Source organism: Mastigoproctus giganteus, chromosome 7, assembly GCF_048544385.1.
Source record: "Mastigoproctus giganteus isolate SK-2022 chromosome 7, ASM4854438v1, whole genome shotgun sequence".
Lineage (NCBI taxonomy): Eukaryota > Metazoa > Arthropoda > Arachnida > Uropygi > Thelyphonidae > Mastigoproctus > Mastigoproctus giganteus.
In genome coordinates this window covers 7,184,832-7,210,617 of record NC_143581.1, presented here as the reverse complement: position 1 = coordinate 7,210,617, position 25,786 = coordinate 7,184,832, and the positions used below count along the sequence as shown (strand labels likewise).

At 36.4% G+C, this 25,786-nt stretch overlaps 1 protein-coding gene across 1 annotated transcript in view; it reads left to right on the top strand.

Annotated features, from left to right (window-relative positions):
* Positions 1 to 25,786, top strand: part of LOC150082462 (piezo-type mechanosensitive ion channel component-like) — an 861,219-nt gene that overhangs the window by 329,737 nt on the left and 505,696 nt on the right. Inside the window, 4 exon segments of the mRNA XM_090377768.1 lie at positions 6,230 to 6,429; positions 9,423 to 9,571; positions 13,639 to 13,812; positions 19,197 to 19,286. Coding sequence (XP_090233894.1) covers positions 6,230 to 6,429; positions 9,423 to 9,571; positions 13,639 to 13,812; positions 19,197 to 19,286 — 613 coding nt within the window.

The following is a 25,786-nucleotide window of genomic DNA, read 5'->3' as shown; positions in this document are numbered from 1 at the left end:
TTTGATCTCCCAATGCTTATGTCACACCAAACTGACTCGACACTGCACTGTCCAGCGATGTCGACTGGCTTCACTTCCTTGGATTTTATGTGTTTTTTAACTAATAGCATAACCCCTCCTCCCTTCCTATCCTGTCTATCCTTTCTGTAGACATTGTACTCCCCAAATTCCAGTTCTGCATTTCTTATATCTGTGTGACACCACGTCTCTGATATCCCCACAATATCTGCCTTTAATGTTTTGAGCAATACCTCAAATTCATCAAATTTATTTACTAAACTCCTAGCATTGGTGTACACACAAGTATACATGCACCTGTTCTTTTTCTTAGCTACCCTAACACAACCCATGTGTTTACTTGTACCCCAATGATTCCCAGCAGTCTCTGAAATATCCTGCATCTTATTTTCCAGGCTGCGGCTCATTCCAATAGAAGCAGTGCAAGAATCACTTTCACCTCTGCCAGTGGCTACTGTTAATCTATTAGTCCTTGTATCCCCCCAATCTAGCAGTTTTCCGACCCACCTAACATTGCCTCGATAGCATCAGCAAACATTCTTGCACCCTTTCTATTTAAGTGTATCCCATCCCTGTAGAAGCAGTCTCTCCTGTTAACAAGTACAGACCAGGCTGAAAAAAATTTTACCCCTTGAGCCCTGCACAATCTTTCCAGGGCCGAATTGATTGACAGGGCTCTCATCATATACTCCCTCCTATCGTGTCTGGGCAGAATTGCAGACACTTTCAATTTCAACCCTAATTCACGGCTTTTTTTCATCAGTGACCTGTACTTGTCAAGTAATTCCGCCGGTCTCCTACTCTTAATGTCATTAGTGCCAACGTGTACAACTATATCACCTTTTGTGCCCTTAAAAGATGATATCCGCTCTACAACGTCATCAACTTTTGCCCCTGGCATACATACCCTGGTCCTATTCCACCTATCCTTTTTACAAAGCATGTTTCCCGTTTCCCTGACAATAGAGTCACCAACAACTACTAGTTCCTTTGGGACCAGCGCATTCTGCCTTGGGGGTTGCCGCTGTGTTCCGCAATGACCAAGTGCAAGCTCTGGCATTGGTGTGGGCAGCTGAGAGCTTGATGGGCCCCTCACTTGTAATCCTTCGAGGGCATCCACCCTATCCTTCAAGCTCTCATATAGGCCCATAACAACGCTGAGTTGTCGCCTTATCTCCTTACACTCCTTGCATCGCACACACACAAAGACATCCCCCATGGCAGTATCATGTCCCATACTTGACTGCTCCGCAAACATCAAGCAAATAGTGCATCTTACAAGGCTGTGATTCAGAGGACAACTGCCCCCCTCAGTTCTCCCCTGGGCCACAGCATTCCCATTAGCTTGAGCCCTTTGCTTTGCTGCCCTGGTTTGAGTCATGATTTAGATTTACTTTCAATAAAATTTCAATTTCTGTACAAAATTAAATCCTAAACTTGTATCCAAACACAGTTATAACGCTATATTTATGTTTCAGTAACGAGTGTTATCTACGGAATATTTACGTTTCAGTAACGAGTGTTATCTGCGGAATCCCTTTATATAACTTTCGTATCAAGTTATGTATTAATTATTTGTTTTTACTAATTATTTATGTTACGTAACCTAAGTGGTTATATGTATAATTAATTATGTTAAATAAAATTAATTATATTACGTTTGTAATCTAAGTCGTTATATGTATTTATTTAAACGTACAATTTAACTGCTAACGAAGTTCAACTAACGCTATCTAGTACGGTATATCGTATCACAAAGGCGGGAAAATTACGAACGGTTAGCGGAGTTGAAACACGTGGAAACCTTTACCGATACTTTTATGCAATTACAAGGCCGAGTAAAGAATAAATACACCAAATTAATCAGAAAATCACAAAATAATGTTATACTACTAAATTTAAATCAAATGTTTTAGAAAAACAATAATTTCAAATCAATAAATAAGAAAAGTCCACTTAGCGGCTTTGAAAACGACCGTCTCTAGTAGCCTCGTCAACATAATAGCAGAAGTTCTCGCTATGAAAACGGTAGCATGATGGGACTGTTTATGGGACAGATGTAAGTTTTTACTTACATCTGATTGTGAGATTCATATCACTCAGATTTCAACAAATTTTCCACGAAAAAAAGATTACTGGTATGTATTGTTATACATACCACTGATAATTGTTAAAAATATATTTCAACAGATAAATCTTAAGTAAAATTGGTGTGAACTCAGTTTACTGGCACTGTGTTATCAAAAATGCATTGCCGGTAGTCTTTAGGCCTAATCTGACATTGACCATATAAGAAGCAGGGTGATTTTCCGAGTATTTCTTCGCGAAAAAAAAACCGCATCTTATAAGCCAGAAAATATGATGTGTGTGTGTATATATATATATATTAAAAATAAAACTATAATATTGCCTAAGAAAAAAATTCTAATAAATTTAGTTTTTAATTTTCAGTAAATATTTTAATGATATCTGCTTTTTCAAGTTTTTCAAAAACCAGAAAGTATATGCTGTTCATCAAAAAAAAAAAAAAAAATCCATGGGGGTATATGGCATATACCCTCCTATTATTTCTTATTGTAAAATAGTATTTCTTATTGTAGAATATTTAAACAGTTTAACAATTTTTCTCATCTAGATATTACCGTGGAAACATTGTGCAAAACACATTCTTCATTATCAAAATTTAATTTGCTGTTTTCTTAAGCTTTGTATTCAGATTCAAAATTCTCTGTCGTTACTTTTGCTTTGTCGAGGCAAAGATTATGTCAAGGATCTGGCTATATTCTTACCATGTGTACTCCATATCCAAAAATTTCATTACTGCATACAGCATGTCTCTTCCCCCACTTTTTTTTGCTATTGAATACACCATGAATTGTCAAACTAGAGTAAGCGTATCTGCAAAAAGATCTAAACCTCCCAAACACTTTCTAGTTCATTTCACAAATATACGTGGTCTCAGTTCTAATCTCAACGATGGCCATTTCCACTTGCAGTCTGCCAAACCCCGTGTACTTTTCCTGACAGAATCTCAGTTATCTGTTACCCAAATTATTTGCTGTATGATTCCTTTCGCCTCAAAGGTGGTACTTGTGCATATGTCTGTTCTGATATTCCCTGTCAGAGACCTGGTAATTTGGAATCTCCTCTTTTCGATCTTCTCTGGCTTAAAATCTCTCTACCTCATTGTGTCAAATTCATCTGTTGTCTCTACCGTTCTCCCAACTGTACTAATCACTTGGAGCTCTTCGATTTCCTCTTTGCAACTTGACTTTCTCCAGTACAACTTTCCTAACAGTGAGGTAATTGTCCTTGGTGATTTTAATGTTCACAACTCCAGCTGGCTTCCGTTTTCTAGTCACACCGACCCAGCTGGTTGAGATGCTGAGGCTTGTGCAATTACTAATGATTGTTCATTTACACTGATTGTTCATTTACCTACAAGAATACCGGACAATCTTAACCATACAGCCAACATGCTTGATCTTTTTCTCACAAACAACCCTTCTAAGTACACGGTCAAAGTGTGAGTGGTCCTTTAGGCACCTCAGATCACAACTTGGTGATTATCTCTTCTCCAATGGAGCCTTTATTTCATGGCTGGCTGTTCCCATCCTCGTGTTGTTTGGCATTACAAGAATGCAAAATGGGATTACCTGCGAGATTTCTTTTCTTCCTTTCCTTGGGCGGACTGCTGTTTCAAAACTTCTGATGTCAGTGTTTGCTCAGATTGTGTCAGTGAAATTATTCTTGTAGGAATGGAATCCCTTATCCCAAACTGCACTTAAAAATCTCGTCCTTTCTCTAAACCTTAGTTTTCCAATAAATGTGCTAAGGGTGTTCAAGAGAAGAACATTGCATATCGTAATTGGCTTGTTTCCAATTCTTCAGTTTCATTTTCTGCCTACACCAAATCTCGCAACAATTGTAAAGCAGTTATTAATCAATCCAAACTAGATTTTGAACAGGCTGAGAGTAGAAAAGTTGCTTCTTGTCCTAATGGTAGCTGAGTATTCTTGTCTCATGCCAAAGCTATTGGCCACAACTTTTGCCCATTTCTGCTTCCACCTCTGTCAAAACCAGATGGTTCTTTTGTCACTTCGGCCAAGGATAAAGCTGACCTTGTAGCATCCCATTTTTCTTCCAACTCGTGTATTAATGATCTTGGTAAAACACCTCCCACCATTCCCAACATGCTCTATTCAATGCCTACTCTGGTCTTCCGTCAAAAGGATCTTGACGAATCTTGATGCTAAGAAAGCTCCAGGTCCTGATGGTATTTCTCCACTTGTTCTCAAAACTTGGGCTCCTGAACTTTGCCGCTTTTTTCACTTTCTTATTCTAAAGGTGTTTTTCCTTCTGCTTGGAAATTTGTCCCTGAAAAGGGTGACAAGTCCCTCCCATCCAATTATCGTCCTATTGCAATTACTTCTACTCTTTCTAAAGTAATGGAGAAATCAATTAACCGCCAACTCTGAAACTGCCTTGAAACCTTCCGTCTGATCAATGATAGCCAGTATGGATTCCGTCAGTGTTGATCCACTATTGATATTTTGGCTTATGTTACCCATTTATGGACAAATTCAATGGAAAAGTTCGGTGAAACACAAGCAGTTGCTGTAGACATATCAAAGGCTTTCGATCATGTTTGTCATAAAGGTCTTCTAAACAAGCTTCCATCTTATGGTTTACCAACTGTGTAGTTATTTATCCAGTTTTCTTTCTGATCGCTCATTGAGGGTGATGGTAGATAGCTCTCTGTCTTCTAACTTCTCCATTAAGTCTGGTGTCTCCCAAGGTTCAGTTCTTTCCCCCACTCTTTTCCTCTTGTATATTAATGACCTTCTTGCATTGACTGGAAATCGTATCCATAGTTTTGCCAATAATAGGACATTGCATTCCACTTTCCATTTTGAGAAACCTTGCCCTGCTCAATCAGTTTCAACTTCTCGAATATCTGCTACCAATTCCTAAATGTCAATCTCCAAGGCGCCTCCATAGGTAGGTGGGAAGGAGCAGCAGTGCGTAGCACACGCTTCTTGATTAGACCGGATTTTGAGCTCATCACCACCAAATACGGAGGATGCGGAAAGGTCAGGGAATGACCACCGCATGTTCCCGGAGCAATATGGCCTTAGTTGCTAATGCTCCTAAAAAACCAAATAACAACAACAGCTGATCTCCAGTGGGGCAAAGACAACATAGTTGATTTCAATCCTTCTAAAACTCAGTCTGGCCTTCTTTATCGTAAAAAAGGATTCTTCTGCGCCTATGCTTATCTTTGGTGACACTCCGATTTCTAGGCAAAATGATATAATGACTTCTATCTCTCTTGGCACAAGCACATTACAAATATTGCTTCCTCTGCATCTAAAAAACTTTGTTTTCTCATTGTCTCTTGGCATTACCTTTCTTCGAAACAGCTGTTCACTCTTTACAAATTGCAAGTCCGCCCTACCATGGGATATTGTTCCCACATCTGGGGCAGTGCCCCCAAAACCTATCTCTCAGGCTTCTAGATTCAATTCAGAAGAGGGCAGTTAAGTTAATTAATGACTCCTTTCTAACAGTCTCTCCCCACTTGCTGTCTCATAGATGTACTTTTTCTGCTGCATGCCTTTTCTACAGATACTTCTGTGGGCACTGTTCTTCTTAATTGGCTTTTATATAATTGGCTTTTATAATTCCCCCTCTCTCTTTCAAAACAGTCCGAACATGTGCTGCCACCAGCCAACATCCATTTACTGTCCAACCTCAAACTCACAGAACCAACTTTTCATCTTCCTCGTTTATTCATTGAACCACCATTTTCTGGAACAACCCTCCTTCATACGTATTTCATGAAAATTACAGTCTACAGAAGTTCTAGTCTAATGTCAACAAATATCTTCTTTTGTGTTCTCAACCTCCAATCCAAGCACGGTACTAAGTACTATAGGTTCTAATACCTCTTGTGTTTGGGGTTTTCATAACGCACACATCCATTTCTCCCTCTGTCTGTGAATAAGTCATCTGTATTTTAATAAATTTTTCTAACTGTATACCAGTCTACCGTTCATAGACATATGAGCTGAATATTTTCCTCACATTTTGTTGTTCGTATTCACAACAGCATTTAGTATCTGATAACTGATTGCATTCATTTAAGTTTAGTTATTATTCTTAATAGTTTATTTGGACATAGTGAATATTTTGTCTTTTAATGTCATAGATCAGTTGAAGAAGCTGTTGAACAAGCTACTCGAATAACATCTGCAACCGTTATGGCACCAGAAGAGGCAAATGCATCACCTGTGAGTGTGGAAGATGGAAAAGATCAGCAAAGTTGTTCTTCAGGCACAGTTACTGTTACATCACGAACTGTAGAAAAAAAGGCAGAATCAGATCATAATGATAACAGAACTGAAAAAGGTAATTATCCTGTGTAGTAGATTTTTTTTTTTTAAGTTCACTAACCAAAAATATATCTACTACACAGATAATTAAGAAGTATTATTTATATTGTTAGTGGTGAGCAAATTAAGAAGTATTATTCATATTGTTAGTGATAGCTTTTCCACTTTTAATTTTTACTGGATCTGAAAAATATGCTTAGCAAAAACTGTATTTTTGATAAACTCAGTGTTCAGCTAATAAAAAATAGATTCCTAGAGGCTGCTGTTTTTTTTTTTTTAATTTAATTAAAAGGAATGATTAATGAAAATTAATGTACAGTTGGACCTCTCTTTAATGAACTTGCATATAGTGAATTTTTTTTATTTCTCCTTGGTCATTACATTGAAAATTTCCATATAATGATCTGCTTTCAAGCGACCTGGGTATGCATTGTTCACACCTCTGGCCTTTAGGCAATAAAACTGATGCTGTAGAAAGCATGAATTAAGAGATAAAAGGATAAAGAATTAAGAGCTAAAACGTTCCTCAATTTAGTAGTGCCTGTTAGAGCTATATGCTTATGTGCTATACTGAGACGTCGCACTGGTCAACTGCTATCTGTGTCTAGAGCCATTGGAAAAAATTAAGGCTTATTCCTGATACGAACATTGGCTCTGGTCAGCCTGTTTTCTACTGTAAGCACCCTATTAGAGAATTAGGGGAGAGAGAGAGAGAGAGAGAGAGAGAGAGAGAGAGAGAGAGAGAGAGAGAGAGAGAGAGAGAGAGTGATTTTTCTTTATCCCACAAATTCATCTGTTGTTTTGCACAAATGAGTCATCCACACTTTCAATAAATTTCACCTGTCTCTGTTTATGCGGTAGGTAAAAGTGGTCCCTAAATCAGTTTTGTTTTAGCTTCTGTACTAGTAACCTTACAATGTCTAAGAGGAAATCTTTGAAATAAAGTGGAAAGAGTGGAAGTGCTTAAGAGTGTACATGGGGGCTTTAAAAAAATAAATTGCTTTAAAATTTGATGTCCCTGCCAGTGGTGTGTCAACCATTCTGAAAAACCGTGTTTCGGTTCTCAAACCGTTTGAGGAAATGGAACGCAGTCAGAAGCGAGCAAAATTATGCCTGTATGAAGATGTAGATGAAGCTGTTTTTAAGTGGGTGAAGTTGATTCGAGACCAAAACATGCTGATATCAGTGCCATTAATAAAAGAAAAGGCTATGGGGTGTGCATTTTATTCGGGCCATAAAACATTCAAAGCCAATTCTGGTTGGTTGGACAAATTTAAAAAGCGGCATAGCTTACTCGGAAAAGTTATTTCTAGTGAAAGTGGAGTTGTAATTGAAGAAGACTGTATCTATTGGAAAGAAACAGTTTAAATTTTGGAAGACTATGAGCCCAAAGACATATTTCACATTAATGAAAACAGGTATAGTTTTTATATGTTTGCGAAACAAGGCACTGGCTTTTAAAGGTGGTAAAAGTAAGGAAAGAATTAGTCTTGGTTGGTGCAAGTATGGCTGGTAATGAAAAATTGAAGTTTTTGGTAATAGGCAAAAGTAAACAATCCCAATATTTCTAATGAATAAAGTTAGAGTTGGACTGCAACAAAAAATCTTAGATGAGAAGTGAAATTTTTGAGTAGTGTATTTTAAATTTCGATAGTAAGAAAACAGAAAAATTGCATTGATTGTCGATGACTGCCTGCCCACCTTCACTCTGTGTTTTCAAAAGTATTTCAAGGTATTTCCCCTGAATACCTTGTATAAACTGCAGCCAATGGACCACAGCATTATCAAGAATTTGAAAATGCACTACCAAAGATGCATACTAAAAAAAAAAAAAAAAAAAAAAACCACTGAGAATAGAAACCAACCCACCTATACATTCTGTTATAGATTTGCGGATGTGCATATCAGAGTTTGCGAAAGTGTGGAGTCATATGATGGAAGAAATGATTAAGAATTGTTTCGCAAAAGCAGGTTTTGCCAGTTAGCAGCAATGAGTTGGTGAAACTACTACAAGGTATTGAACGATCTTGAGAAGAATGCTAAATGAGAGATTTGATCAGTGGTTAAACTGTTCTTAAAGAATTCTAAACGAGAGGTTTGATCAGTGGTTAAACTGTTCTTAAAGAATTTTTATCTTAAAAAATTAAAGAAATTTTTAAGATAAAAAGACTCTTAAAGAATCTTAAAAAAGTTGATAATGATGTCATGGTAGCTGAATATCTGAGTGACTCCAACAACAACAATCAACATTTTGGAAAGTATTCAAAGAACTAATGACAATATCGATGATGAGTTGGATGAAAATTAGGGCAGTGCAGGCAATGATGGAAACATTAACCCTTCCAACCGTGAAATGTTAGCAGCATCTGAAACTTTGTGTCAGGACCTTCGGTATGAAGAAAATGTGCCTGAAAATATATTTCAGTGTTTAAACACATGCAAACATTTTTATGAATGATAAATACAGTAAAATCCAACGTACAACAAAAAATAAAATATTTTAGAAATACAGTAATTTTTAAAAGTGTACTAATATATTGTGTACATCATGTAAGTAGTCATTTCTTAATATGTATGTATTAATAAATTAATTGTTTTTACAATGTTAGAAAAGTCATTCATTCCCACTTATTTCTGATTTATTTCCCATCTTTTATTATATTATTTCTGAATGTTGAATTTCAGTATTTTTCATTGTTGAAAAGGTCATATTTCTTGATAATAAAAAATTTCTCTTTAACAAATTTTTTCAAGTGAAGGATCAATTTTGTTATATAGAGGTCTGATTGTATATATTAATTAATTGTTAATTGTTGAGACTCGCCATATGTGTCTCATTACCCGTTTTAATAAATTTTATAGTATCAGACAATGAGGCACAGTTGTGTTATACCTTTGCTTATGACTGCAGAGTAGTTACTGCTCTGTGGCTGTGACCTTGTTTAAATATTTAGTGGTTAGTGCAGCTAGATGTTTCTTACTATTTAAACCTTTTTTTTTTTTTTGTAGAATTAGCAGCTATGAAGAGTTTTCTTGATGAATGCTGGTTGCGAAGTAGCATAATTTTTGGTTATGTATCTGAGTTTGCATGGAGATTTTTGGAGATTCATGTTATCAAGATTGTTCTCTTTTCTGTCCTTTGTTTGGCAGCCTATGATGTAAGTTTTTCTTTTGTTGAGCAATAATCTTCCTTCAAGAAACAGATGCTACTTTTCATTTAATATACTGTAATGAATTTTGCTATAATTATTATAAGGTCTTGAATGGGTTGAGCACGCTGAATTCTGATGGGATTCTTCCACTTGTTCAGATTATGAATCTAAGGGGGCATAAATTCAAATTAAGAAAAGACAGATGTAGAATAGATGTGCGGAAATTTTTTTTTTGGCTGATGCTGCATAAGCTCATACACTTGCTTTCTTGCATCACATGCAACTACTACTACTACTACTACTACATTATAACTAATTAAGAATGTAATAACCTCAGTTGTTACAGACTTGCCTTTTAATGCTGTGATGAAGAAATCATTTTTAAAATATATGAAAAGGTGACATGATCAAAATAAGAAATTTCACCAAAAGAATGTGCACATTTCATTTAAATAATTGATATTCATTTAAAATGTGGTCACCCGAAATCATTACTTTTTGAAGTAGTGAGGCCTTATAATGCGAGAAAGCAAGCTTATGTTGCATCAGCAAAAAAAACCCATTTAACCCATCCATTCCCTCTTAAAGTTTGTACAGTTTCTCCTTGAATTTATTTAATCTATCAACTTCTGCACTGACAGATGGAAGTTTGTTCCAGCAATCAACTACCCACTGGCTAAAGGAAAATTTCTGCACATCTATTCTACAACTCTCTTTCCTCAATTTGAATTTATTCCCCCCCCCCATTAGGTTTGTAATCTGTGGAAGAATCCCGTCAGAATTGAGCCTGCTCAATTCTGATCGGATTCTCCCATTCAAGGCCTTATATACCTCAATCAGATTGCCTTGCAGGTGCCTAGTCTCCAGATGCTGCAGTTTGCAGATCTTTAAGCCTTGCTTGGCAAGAGAACCCCCTTCATTCCCCTCACTAATCTTGTTGCTGTACTCACTCAGGCAACTCTACATCCTTACAAAAATTAGGCCTCCAGACCTGTATGCCGTATTGAGGGTGTGGCCTGACCATTGCCTTATACAAAGGGATAATCACCTCCTTTTCCCTACTAGAAAACTTCCTGTATATATCATTGACAAGACCCCATGACCTGCTCTGGCAGCCTGTCTGCACTGCTCAGAAAACTTCCTATCTGACTGCACAATTACTCCCAGGTGTTTTTCATTCTCTCTACCACCCTAAGTGTAGTACCACACAGTTTCTACATTTCTCTGGTGTTACTGGCATAAGCAACCATCATCTGCCAGCATATGAATTAAAAGAGAAATAAAAGTTTTGAAGTAACTATCATTTGTCAGCATATGAATTAAAAAAGAAAAGTGTTGAAGTAACTATCATTTGTCAGCATATGAATTAAAAGAGAAATAAAAGTGTGAAGGTTTATATAATTGAGGCATAGATTAGTGTGAATAATCATGTGCTCCTGAAAGTCAACTCAGATGAGGAAAAAAAAATGCAGTTGAGACAACATCCCTTGGAAATTTACAGCGTAATATTAATGTATGTTAAGTAATGGAAGTTATAGCACTGGGATGTTCTAATGGCCAAAGGTTTGTAAGCTTTTAATTTTTATTTTGAAGAAAATTTTAATACGATGAACTTCATTTATACAAGTTGTGGGGGGGGGGGTAAGAAATGCAAATGCTTTTCTCAAACTACATCTGTAAATTTCTGACAACTATGCCTTGGAGTTATTTAATGGCAAACTATTGTGGTGATAGTATGCTCTTTTCTTATAACTGCTGGATGTACCACAAATGTATTTAAATTGGCACCATCCTTGGAAGTCAGTCATGTATATTTGATTTAACTATAACCTCTTCCTCTTTTTTTTTTATTTTTAAAAAAGCCGCTGGACTTTTGTACGAAGAAAATGCTCAAGTGATGTCTGTATTCCAGAAAATCTCTTGCTTTCATTGTCAGTTTGCTCTTCAATACCATTAAATTTGAGATTGAGGCAAATAATTATTTTTCTTCCTGGATTCCTAGTCACTAAAGAGAAGGATGGGCTGTGCTTTCAGGTTTACAGAAAGTTAGCTAATTCTGGGTGTACATAAATTATTTCTAATTGCCTGCAAAAAAAAAAAAAAAAAAGAAAATAGTTATTATCAAAGCTATTTAACAGCAGATGTTTGAAAATTTGTGATAATGATTAAAAAATCTTGGATGAAATCAAAACTATAGAGTTGTCAAACAAGTATCTAAATCAGTTCATTAATAGGATCACAGAAAATTTGAACAACTAAACAATAATACAACATAGAATATTGATCATAAAAAGAAAAAAAAAAAAAAAAAAAGTCAATGATTCTGTACATAAAAGTATTTATGTACAGAATCATAGAAAAATAGCAAAAAGAATCTGTAAAAAGTATAGTCTTAAGATAGTCTTTAAGCTAATTAATAAAATAGGGACTTTGTTTAGAGATTAAACATCACCTTATAGACTAATTCTGTACAATGAATTTGTTGTAATGAATAGACTTTAAAAATCAGTAATAAATAAAATGAGTATACTACAAAAGTAAAAATGGTTTGTTCAGAGAGTAGTTTTGAAAGAACCTTATTTATAAGAAATCACATACTCAGAAAAATAGTACAGCATAGTACAACTCAATTTTTGAGATGTTAATACATTAATTTTTTTTTTTTTTAATTATATGTTGGCCTGCAGTGGTTGCACCCTTGATTATAACAAAAACAATTATGAAGCACATGATAGGTACCCGAATTTGTTTTTTTTATTTCTGGATTTTTTTTCTTTCTTCACAAATAATGGAATTGAAGGGTTAATATTGTAAATGAAATATGTTTTCAATTTCAGTGTGAGCTATGTGGGAATTTCATATAAGAATTAGTTTTATTGGTTATTTCCATGTTGTATTTCCTCAGCTATCTATAATACACTTTATTTTGAATGTTCTTATTATTTTAATATAAATAAATTTCATGTGTAATTAAAATGTAATTATAAATCTCTATTTTGATAAATTCTTAAATTTTAATTTTAAGGTGTTTTGATGTTATGGAAATACTATCCCTGTGTAATAAATAGATTTATTTTACTGAATTTCTGGAAAATTAAGAAATATGGTTCTCCCCTATTTAGCCTGAAAACCTGAAACAGTCGCAAAATGTTTATTAATTAATTATATACTGGGTAGTGAGCTTTGTAAATTTTCCAGGAATTTATTGAACAGTATTTATCTTGTTGCTTTAGCATTTCCTTAAACTTCTTGTGCTTCCACATATCTGAAAATAAAATTATAAAAATTTAAAAATTTTTAAAATTTTATAATTTTATCTGCAGGTTGACCTAAATTGTCAATATCATTTTTTACAAGTAGCATTACCAAAGAGTGAATGCACTGTTTGTCTGGTATTGTCGTATAGCTCTTTTATTTTAAAAGGGTTAAGATTTCAAGATTTACATTCTTTCATACTCGCTCATAGAAACTATTTGTTATCTGATGAGACACCAGTAAGTCTTGAAATAGCTATCATAGTAGTGCCCAGAGTTTCAATAATGTTGTTTAATTATGATGTAGCTGAGTGGTTGGGAGTGAGAGTGTAGCAGCACATACTCTTTGAGTGGTCTGTGGTTCAAGCCTGTGACTGCTAAATATGGCCAACAATTGTTGTATTCATCATTTATTGTAAGCTCCTCACACCTGGTGGTCATGCCAGAGTATAAACAAGAACATATGCAGTTAAATTTTTATCCTCGTAAAGGAAATGGAAAGGCCCTCTCAGATAGCGAGGCCCCAAGACATGGCTTATTTGACTTATGCTTAAATTTGGCACTGGTTAGCTGCCATTGCTGGAGGTACAAAATATGCATTTACTAAAGATGGAAATCAGGTGAGATTATAAATTTTAAAAATGTAATTTGTTTGTTGTACTCTCTTCAATAGAGGTGTACTTAATATATACCAAACTCTTAAAGTATTATGCCTTGTGCATTTATTTATTTTTAATATATAAGGGAAAAAAAAAAGTTAGAATTCTATGGAGTGATAGATATAATAGGAATTAATCTTTATAAATGATATTTTTTTAGGTGAGTGCTGTACATTTCATCTTTGTAGTGTGTGTGACACTGGCTCTTCCTTTCCGTCCACTTCAGTCTTTTATGTCACATTGTTGTTCATTGTGGACATCCGTTTTGTTCTTATCCAAGATGATATACCAGTTGAGCTTTGTGAAATCTTATGTGTGGCAGATAAACTGTACAGTAAGTTTTTTTTTTTTTTTTTTCTCTCCCATAGTTTGAAAGTAAAAATAATTTATTCTATGTAAAAATTTTATTAACTCCTTTAATATCCACCTGAAAATAAACAACGTTGAAAAGTAGTAGTGATAGTAGTGAAATAGTAACCCATCAAGTTCTGTGCAGTTTCTCAGTAATGTGTTGGTTTTTTTTTTTTTTTTTTCCCAATTACAGGTCCTGACATAAACAAATTTGTGAGAATGAGGAAAGATTCATAGCTAAAAGCAAATAAAACTTTTTGGCCAAGCTGAAAATCAGAGCAAACTTCAAAAGTTTATTTTGTGAATTACATGAATTAACCTCAACACAAGCAAAAACCAAGTATTGCTTCAAATATGAGGGCTTGAAATGTTCGTGGCCTGAATGGTAGTGATACAGGGTTAAAATTTTGGTAGTGATTCGTGGTAGTGATACAGGATTAAAATTTTCTGTACTTAATGTATAACATTTCAAATAGTAACCCATCAAGTTCTGTGCAGTTTCTCAGTAATGTGTTTTTTTTTTTTTTTTTTTTTTTTTTTCAATTACAGGTCCTGACATAAACAAATTTGTGAGAATGAGGAAAAATGGACAAAAACACTCACTGTGCAATTATCCAATATTTGATATCTGGAAAAAAAGAAGCTAACACCAAAAGCAATTCATGAGGACATGTTACAACATTGGGAGATGTCCCTTCTTATTCCATGGTTAATAAGTGAGCAGCAGAATTTATATGAGGGAGGGTGAGTCTGGAAGATGAAAGACATTGCAAGTCATGCACAGAAGCTGTGGAAGACCTGCAATGTCCATCACACCAGAAATTGTTGACAGTATGCATGACCTGGTGATAAGTGATTGATAAATGACAGTTCAGTACATTTCGCATCTTGAGCATATCGTCTGAATGTGTGTGTACCATATAATATCAGAGGTTCTCACTATGAAAAATGTGTCAGCATGATTGATGTCTTGGGGTTCGAAAATTGGTCAAATGTTTTTCGATTTTTTTTTTTTTTTAAATTTCAGTTTTGCTGCTAAAGAAAATCTTGTAAAGGGAATCGGGTTAAAAACTTGTTTAGTCTTTGAGCTATTCAAGTTTAAAGAGTGTCATGGACAGAGGGACACAAGCAAATTATATATTAGATTTTCACTTGAAAGCCCTAATGGCCTCTTCAAACTACATTTTCTTACACTAGATTAAGGAAATTGTTTTTTGGGCCAAGATTAGATGGTCAAAAACATTTGCCATATTCTATTAATTTATAATTAACAGATTATCAGCAGTGATTGTTTCCTTTTAAATAGCCTAATATTGCAGAGAAGAAAAATGTATGGGATGCATATAAAGTATCAGGTGACACAGAAGCCTATGGCAGTTTTGAACTAGTCTGTAATCAAGTCACAAAGTAGGTTAGGCAAGCGAAGGTAGATTACGAGAAATCTTTGGCAAAGAATGCTAAGAAAAACAGCAAAGAGTTCTTTACTTTTGTAAACTCTAGAAGGAAAGGAATGAATCAGATTGGACCACTTAACATAGATGGGTTGACTATTGATGATCATGCTCAGGTAGCTGATAAACTGAATGAGTATTTTGCATCTACATTCACATATGAGGAGTTATTCAATGAGGGGAGTGCAATGAGAGGTAATGCTAAGTGATTTTGTAATAACTGAGAGCAAAGTTGAGGAGAAATTGTTGAAGTTAAATATAAAAAAAGGCACCTGAGGTGGTTGGGATCTATCCGGTTATATTAAAGGAGGCAGCAAAGGAAGTAATCAAACCCTTAGCCATAATTATGAGAGCTTCCTTGGACTCAGGGGAGGTCCACATGGACTGGAAGTGTGCAAATGTATCACCAGTTCACAAAGGGGGTTCAAAAGGTGACACAAATAACTATAGTCCTGTTAGTTTAACTTGTGTTCTGTGGAAAATAGCCATTATATCCTGATTACAGAAGCATTGCAGGATCAACTAGACAAGACTGCAGTAATAGTTGAGACAGCATGGGTTTGTTAAAGGGAGGTCTTGTCTGACCAATTTGATTGGATATTATGATGTGGTCACAAAGGAACTGAATGCCAAAAATAATTTTGATATCATATACTTGGATTTCAGGAAAGCTTTTGATACTGTTGCACATAGAAGACTGCTGTACAAATTGGAGAAGTGTGGCATTAAGGGTAAGTTGCTACAATGGATAAAGGGATGGTGAAGTGGGAGATGACACAGAGTGGTAATCAATGGACACTGCTCTTCGTGGACAAATGTTATTAGTGGAGTTCCCCAGGGTTCGGTGTTGGGCCCATTGTTGTTTTGTATATTTATCAATGATATTGATGAAGGTATATCAGGTTTAATGTCCAAGTTTGCAGATGATACAAAGGTTGGCAGGGTTGTTAACAACTGTAAAGACAGTATGCTACTCCAACTGGATCTAGATAAGTTGGGCAAATGGGCTGAGAAGTGGCAATTGAAGTTTAACATTGAAAAATGCAAAATTCTGCATATGAGTAGCAATAACCGAAGAGAAATGTACCAACTATGTAGTACTACACTCAGGGAAGTGGAAAGTGAAAAAGACCTGGGGGCAATTGTGCAGTCAAATATGAAGTTCGCTGAACAGTGCAGATTATCTGCCGGGGTAGGTCATAGAGTCCTGTCAATGATATACAGGAATTTTGCTAGCAGGGACAGGGAGGTGATTATCTCATTATACAAGGCAATGGTCAGGCTGTGTACAGGTCTGGAAGCCTCATTTTAGGAAGGATGTAAAGTTGCTAGAATGAGTACAGAGAAGGACAACAAGATTGGTGAGGGGAACAAAAAGCTCTTACAAAGCTTAGGCTTAATTCTGCAAATTGCAGTGCCTGGAGAGTAGGCACCTGCGAGGTGATCTGATTGAGGTGTATAAGGCCTTGAATGGGTTGAACAAGCTGAATGCTGATGGGATTCTTCCTCTTGCTCAGAGTAAGAACCTGAGGGGGCATAGATTCAAATTGAGGAAAGACAGTTGTAGAATGGATGTGTAGAAGTTTGCCTTTAGCCAGTGGGTGATTGATTGATTGGTGGAACAGACTTCCATCTTTTGTTGTGGAAGTTGATAACCTAAATAAATTTAAGGCTGAGCTGGACAGGCATTTGGAATGAATGGAGGGGTGAAATGGGAGGTTTTTTTTTTTGCTGATGCTGCATAAGCTCGCTTTCTTGCATCGTATTTCTCTGCTAATGTCAATTCATTATTTTACTCACTTCTTTTGAAAAGACTATCTCTTGATTATCTTCAAAAAGAAAGTGTAATAGATTGAGGTATTAGGCTATTGAAATTAAAAGTCACTGCTGATATTCTGTTAATTATCAATTAGCGAAATATTGAGTTCAAAAAAACAGTCTTATTCATTACAAAATAAATGTTTTTGATCCCCTAATTTTAGCCAAAGAAAAGTTTCCCTTGATGCAATTAAGAAAATTCATTTTAATAATAATAAAGTGCGAAAAGTAATTAATAAAAACAGATTATTAATTTATTATTATTATTAGTGGTAGTGGCATATGATGCAAGGAATCAAACTTATAAAACATCGGCCAAAAAAAAAAAAAAAAATCACATCACCTGTCCATTTTCTCCAAATTGTATAAGTTAAGGTATTAAAAAAAAATTCATTCAAAATTCAAACCTCTGCATATCTATCCTGAAATCTTTCTTCCAAAATTTGAATTTATACCTCTTCATGTGTGTAGTCTAGTCTCAGCAAGAGGAAGAATGCCATCAACATACCAAGAACTGCTGGTAGTCATCATGGAAAAGTAACTACATTGGTTGTTTTAGAGTAACTAAGAGTAAGAACAGGTGCATGTATACTTGCATGTACACCAGCAATAGGAATATAGTAAATAAATTTGATGAATTTGAATTGCTGCTCAAGACATCAAAGACAGGTATTGCTGGGATACCTTATACACAGATATAAGGAATGCAGAATTCCTTATATCTGTGTATAAGGAGAGTACAATGTGTACAGAAAGGAGAGATAGGAATGGAGGAAGGGTAATGCTGTTAGTTAAGGAACACAAAATCTAAGGCAGTGCATCCAGTTGACATGGGTGAACAGTGCAATTTTGAGTCAGTTTGGTGAGACATAAGCACTGGGAAAACAAAAATGAGAGTAGAAGTGTATTACAGCCCTATTGTTCTGTACAGAGGAATAGTGGGCCAGTAAATCAGAATGTCTTATAATGAGGGATTTTAACTTCCAAGATATTGACTGGAACTTGTGGGTTAATTATTCGCACACTAGCAAAACTTTTGTGGATTTATTGGATAATTGTTTGTTTGTTACAGAGGCATTCAAAGGGCAACAAGAGGGAGTAATACTCGGGATCTGATTAACAGCAGTGATTATTCATGCATTAAGAATCTGCAGATAAAGGAACCACTAGATGGCAGTGATCACAGTGTACTGATGTGGGATTTACTTAAAGATCTAACTACAATCAGAGGTAAATGGGTTTTTGCTTTCATAAAAGTGAGCATGTTGGTCTTGGACAGATTTTAAATTCTATACAGTGGGATCAATTGATGATGATGTGACCAACAGGAAATTCTAAATGGGAAGCTTTCAAGGAATTAATCTTGGATGCTACTAGCCTTTTTACCAACTGAAATTCATTTTAGACTTATTCTGAATAATCCATTCCCCAGTGTTATATCATTGTTTGGGGAGTGGTTGCGACTTTGATATATATGATATTTTGAATAATCTGATATTGAATTAACAAGGATATACTGTAATGAATTTTCTCTACTAAACTAATCTCCACAATAATTTTGTACACCTTTATTGTTCCCTTGTCAGATTAAAAGGCACTTAATTTACTGAAAATTGTCAGAAGCTGGATTGCAGTTTCTGTTTCACCCCAAGATCTATGTAATGGATTTATTTCTGTGATCAACTGAGGATGATACTGAAAGCTGTCTTAAAAAAGTTTAATGTGTTTTATATTTGATGAACCAATAATGGTGTGTATTTTTATGGTGTGTAGTACAACAAAGGTGTTTATTTTTATGGAGATTATTTTTCTAGGTTTAATCATTATTTTTAATTTTATCTTTATCTCTGTTTTGAACACTTTTTATTGAGCCATTTATTTGTAATTTTGTATGTCACCATCTTACTATGGAATGCTCTCAACTGTTCTGATTTTTATTTTTTATTTTTTTACCCCCCCCCCAGAGCATTTGGCTAGAGTTTTGAAGTTGTGTATTTGATTTGCTGTGTGTGAGCGAACTCTTACTAATAAAAAAAGAAAAAAAATGGCAAATTTGAGTTCATAATCTATTTTTTGTTCCTTTCCTGTCTACTTCTAGACTGAGCAGAATCTTACATTTAATGACACAGTAAATAACTGGGAGTGGATCGGCTTCAACAGCACAATTAACTTGGCAAGTTACTGCAGGGTAAGTAAGTAATCATTGCATTATTTAAAAGTTTGATCAGACTAAATAACTATTTCTGTAATAAAAATTTACTGTGTACTATGCATAGTACATAGTGAAAATCCATTGCTGCCAAGATTATCCAGTAATCTTGTCAGCATTGGGAAAGATATAAAATGTTCTTGTTTATACTCCACCACAACCACCAGGTTAGCGGAGTTTACTTTTTTTTAATAATTTCTGTGATTAAGACAATTTTCAGAAAGCACAGTTCAGCACAATTATTTTACGTGAACACGTTTTCTTAAATGAACCAATATTGTATAGTTTTGGTTATGTGACCATTGGTCCACGTCAAGATTAAGGTTATTCATTAGCATTATTCCCTGTTTCGAGAACAAGTTGAGAAGTACTAGGAACAAAGTGTTCTTGGCATCAAGATTGTTCAAAATTCTGTGATTTCCTTTTGATGGAAGACGACAAGAGGCATTGAGTGCATTGTATAGGAATTGGTAGAAGGTTGTTTACCAAGATCATAAATACATGAGTTAGAAGTAAAATAGGCTGCTAGCAGTTCAGCTTTATTTTTAACTTAGGTGGCAATATAACCATCTGGCTTTGACAGAGGTGGGAATAAAGATAGGAAAATGTTGCGGTGAACAGTTTTATAATTGTTTTGAACTTTTTTTCTGAGGTAGAAAAGACCTGGAGATTTAGATGCATGCAAATTGCAATATACAACGTTCTTATTTTGAACTGCCTTAGCACATTTAGTGCAAAACCAAAGTTTATTTAAAGGACAAGATTAAGGTGGAGTGTGGAATAAAGAATCCATCCCTACAAGAATAATTTCACTGACACTGTCTGAGGGAATGTTACATCAGAAGATCTGAAACAGTAATCCGATCAAGGAAAAGAATCTCACAGATCATCCCATTTTGTATTCTTATAATGCCAAATAACACAAGGTGCAGAATGGCCACAAGTGAAAGGCTCCATTGTAAAAGAGATCATCACCAAGTCGTGATTTGAGGTGCCTAGAGGACCACCCACCTCAACTGTGTACTTGGAGGGGTTGTTTGTGAGAAAGAGATCGAGTGCACTGTGTTTTTAGGATTGTCTGGTATTCTGGTATGTAAATGAACAATCTGTGTGAGGTCATTAGTAATTCTCCACCAGCTGGGTCCATGTGACTAGAAAATGGAAGCCAGTTGGAGTTGTGAATATTAAAATCACAAAGGAAAATTACTTCACTTTTAGGAAAGTTGAACTGGAGAAAGTCAAGTTTCATAGAGAGGAAGTCAGATTTCCAAGTGATTAGTGGAGTTTCAAGAATGATAGAGGCAACAGATGAATTTGACAGAATGGGGTAGAGAGATTTTAAGCCAGAGAAGATCGAAAAGAGGAGATTCCAAATTAGTCTCTTACAGGGAATATCAAATTGGCTCTATGCACAAGTACCACCTTTGAACTGAAAAGAATCATGTAGTAAATAATTAGGACTCAGATGAGCAGCAGTTGAATCAACCAATAATTGGGATTCTGGGAAAATTCTTAACAAATAGGATTTAATAAATTTATATAATACAAGCTCAATACTACACTAATTTGTTAGCAGGTGGAGACATTTCAGGATTCTTGCTGAACCCCATATTCAGATCATAAATGCTATGGGGGAGATATAAGAACATCTTCACAACATAAAAATATATATAATTAATTAAAAAATTACAACTAACATTAAGGTTTGCATTAACTGCAACACTTGCATTAATATAATGTTGACGATACAGATTAGAACTGTTATATTCAAATTAAATCACAAGTTCTTCAACAAGTTCGTCAACCCTTCCCTATTTCTTCCATCATGCAGTATGATTGATGATTTTTGAGGTTATGATGAACGTCGTGACGAGATCCAATATTCCTTACATTTCGAGGGTACAGCTCTAAAACGGTGTTTTCAGGCCGGCCGCTAGTTAGTACACCGGACCGAACCTATTGGTAACTCTCTAGGAGGCTTCCGTATCAGCTAGTGTATAATCTTGCTACCTCTACTCTGCCAGATAGTGACTGGAGGGAGTCAGAGTAGTGTGTATGCGGGGAGCATTGTCGAGGCCACGTTATATCAAGGATCTGGGTATATTCTTACCACGTGTATGCCATTTCCAAAAATTTCATTACTTCATACAGCATGTCCCACCCACTTTTTCTTACTATTGAATACACCATGAATTGTAAAACTAATAGCATTAGCATTAGTAGAGGCATTTGATGCAAGAAAGCAAGCTTATCCAGCATCAGCCAAAAAAAAAAAAAAAAAAAAAAAAAACCCACTTCCATTTCACCCCTCTGTTCGTTCAAAATACCTGTCCAGCTGAGTCTTAAACTTATTTAGGCTATCAGCCTCCACCACAAGGGATGGAAGTCTGTTCCACCAACCAACCACCCGCTGGCTAAAGGCAAATTTCCACACATCTATCCTACATCTGTCTTTTCTCAATTTGAATTTATGCCCTCTCAGGTGATTTTTCTGAGCTAGAGGAAGAATCCCATCAGAATTGAGCATGCTTAAACCATTCAAGGCTTTATACACCTCTATCAGATCACCTCGCTGGTGCCTAGTCTCCAGACACTGTAATTTGCAAAACTTAAGCCTTTCTTCGTAAGAGCACCCCTTTGTTCCATTCACTAATCTTGTTGCCCTTCTCTGTACTCGTTCCAGCAGCTCTACATCCTTCTTGAAATGAGGCCTCCAGACCTGTATACAGTACTCTAGGTGTGGCCTGACCATTGCCTTATACAATGGAATAATCACCTCCTTATCCCTGCTGGAAAAATTCCTGTATATCATTGACAATACTCCATGAGCTACTCTTGCAGCCTGTCTGCACTGCTCAGAGAACTTCATATCTGCCTACACAACCACCCCCAAGTCCCTTTCATTCTCTACCACTGTCAGTGTAGTACCACAGAGTTGATACGTTGCTCTGGGGTTGCTGTTTCCCATGTGTAGTACTTTACATTTGTCAATGTTAACCTTCATTTGCCACCTCTCAGCCCATCTGCTCAACCTTTCCAGATCCTGTTGCAGCAGCATAGTGTCAGTAGTGTCCTTGACAACCCTGCCAATCTTTGTATCATCTGCAAACTTGGACATTAAGCTTGATATACCATCATCAATATCATTTATAAATACAGAAAACAATAATGGACCCAACACTGAGCCCTGAGGGACTCCACTAATAACATCAGTCCACGATGAGCAGTGTCCATTGATTACCACTCTCTGTCTTCTCCCCCTCAACCACCCCTTTATCCATAGCAGCAATTTGCCTCCAATGTCACACTGCTCCAATTTGTGTAGCAGTCTTCCATGTGCAACAGTATCAAAAGCCTTTCTAAGATCCAAGTATATAATATCAAAGTTATTCCCTGCATCCAGTTCTTTTGTGACTGCATCATAGTATCCAATCAAGTTGGTCAGGCAAGACTTCCCCTTAACAAAACCATGCTGTGTCTGAGCTATAACTGAAGTCTTGTCTAAATGATCCTGCAGTGCTTCTTTAACCAGTGCCTCCATTAATTTTCCTAGAACAGAAGTCAAGCTCACAGGTCTATAATTACTTGTGTCAGCCTTTGATCCTCCTTTGTGAATTGGGGGTCACATTTGCACATTTCCAGTCTATGGGTACCTCCCCTGAGTCCAAGGAAGCTCTCATAATTATGGCTAAGGGTTTGCTTACTTCCTTTGCTCCCTCCTTTAATATAACTGGATAGATCCCATCCATCCCGGGTGCCTTTCTTGTGTTTATCTTCAACAGTTTCTCCTCCACTTTACTCCCAGTTATTTCAAGATTCTGTAGCTTACTGCTAGAGTTGAATACACCTCTGGCATTCCCCTTGCTGAATAACTCCTCATGTGTGAATGTCGATGCAAAATATTCATTTAGTTTGTTAGCTACCTGAGCAGGATCATCAACAGTTAACCCATCAATATCAAGTGGACCAATCTGATTCATCCCCTTCCTTCTAGAGTTTACATAAGTAAAGAACTGTTTGCTGTTTTTCTTTGCATCCCTTGCCAAGGATTTCTCGTAATCTGCCTTCGCCTGCCTAACCTCCTTTGTAACTTGGTTGCATATCAACTTGTATCTATCATAGGCTTCTGTTTCATGTGTTAATTTGTAAGTATCCCATGCATTTTTCTTCTCTGCCATATGCTTCATTAGTTCATCTGACATCCATTTTGGCCTAAACCTTGAACAATATTTCTTAGTTGGTATGTAAAGCCTAGTAGCTTCCAAGATAAGTTCTTTGAATGCTTCCCATTTTGAATTTGCTGTTGGTAACATCATCAGTTGGTCCCACTGTATAGAATTTAAATACTGTCTCAGTCCATCGTAGTCGCCTTTACGGAAGCAATAACCCTTCCCTTTACCCCTAATGGTATTTACCTCTTTGAGTAAATCCCACTTCAGCACACTGTGATCACTGCCACCTAGTGGTTCATTTATCTGCAGATTCTTAATGCATGAAGAATCACTGCTGATAATCAAATCAAGAGTATTACTCCCTCTAGTTGCCTCCCGAACATGCTGATGTAGAAAACAATCATCCAATAAATCCACAAAAGCCCTGCTAGTGTGTGAGTAACCAGCCCCCAAAATCCAGTCAATATCTGGGAAATTAAAATCTCCCATTATAAGACACTCTGATTTACTGGCCCAATCTATTTCCCTGTACAGTTCCTTATTATACTCATCAGAGTCATTAGGCCTATAGCACACTCCTGCTCTCAATTTTGATCTCCCAATGTTTATGTCACACCAAACTGACTCGACACTGCACTGTCCAGCGATGTCGACTGGCTTCACTTCCTTGGTTTTTATGTGTTTCTTAACTAATAGCATAACACCTCCCCCCTTCCTATCCTGTCTATCCTTTCTGTAGACGTTGTACTCCCCAAATTGCAGTTCCGCATCCCTTATATCTGTGTGACACCACGTCTCTGATATCCCAACAATATCTGCCTTCGATGTTTTGAGCAATACCTCAAATTCATCAAATTTATTTACTAAACTCCTAGCATTGGTGTACACGCAAGTATACCTGCACCTGTTTCTATTCTTAGCTACCCTAACACAACCCATGTGTTTACTTGTACCGCAATGGCTCCCAGCAGTCTCTGCCAATCATCTTGTTTTTCAGGCTTCTGCTCATTCTAATAGAAGCAGTGCAAGAATCTCTTTTACCTCTGCCAGTGGCTACTGTCAATCTATTGGTCTTTGTCTCCCCCCAAGCTAGCAGTTTTCCGACCTACCTAACACTGCCTCGATAGCATCAGCAAATATTCTTGCACCCTTTCTATTTAAGTGTATCCCATCCCTGTAGAAGCAATCTCTCCTGTTAACAAGTACAGTCCAGGCTGAAAAAAATTCTACCCCTTGAGCCTTGCACACTCTTTCCAGGGCCGAATTGATCGACAAGGCTCTCATCATATACTCCCTCCTATCGTGTCTGGGCAGAATTGCAGACACTTTCAAATTCAACCCTAATTCTCGGCTTTTGTTCAACAGTGACCTGTACTTGTTAAGTAATTCTGCCGGTCTCCTACTCTTAATATTATTAGTGCCAACGTGTACAACTATATCACCTTTTGTGCCCTTAAAAGATGATATTCGCTCTACAACGTCATCAACCTTTGCCCCTGGCAGACATACCCTGCTCCTGTTCCACCTATCTTTTTTACAAAGCATGTTCCCCGTTTCCCTGACAATAGAGTCACCAACAACTACTAGTTCCTTCGGGACCAGCGCATTCTGCCTTGGGGGTTGTCTCTGTGTCACGCGATGCCCAAGTGCAAGCTCTGGCGTTGATGTGGGCAGCTGAGAGCTTGATGGGCCCCTCAATTTAGTTTCTTCGAGGGCATCCACCCTGTCCTTCAAGCTCTCATATAGGCCCATAAGAACGCCGAGTTGTTGCCTGATATCCATAAACTCCTTGCATCGCGCACACACAAAGACATCCCCCTTGGCAGTATCATGCCCCGTACCCGATTGCTCTGCAAACATCAAGCAAACAGTGCATTTTATAAGGCTGTGAGTCAGAGGACAACTGCCCCCCCTCAGTTCTGCTCTGAGCCACAGCACTTCCATTAGCTTGAGCCTTTTGCTTTGCTGCTCTGGTCTGAGTCATGATTCTATTAATTTATTAATTATATTACGTTTGTAATCTAAGTCGTTATATGTATCTATTTAAACGTACAATTTAACTGCTAACGAAGTTCAACTAACGCTATCTAGTACGGTATATAACCTACGGTATATCTAGTACGGTATCACAATGGCGGGAAAGTTATTAACGGTAGCGGTAGTTACGAACACGTGGAAACCCTTACCGATACTTTTACAAGGCCGAGTAAAGAATAAATACACCAAATTAATCAAAAAATCACAAAATAATGTTATACTACTAAATTTAAATCAAAAGTTTTAGAAAAACAATAATTTCAAATCAAT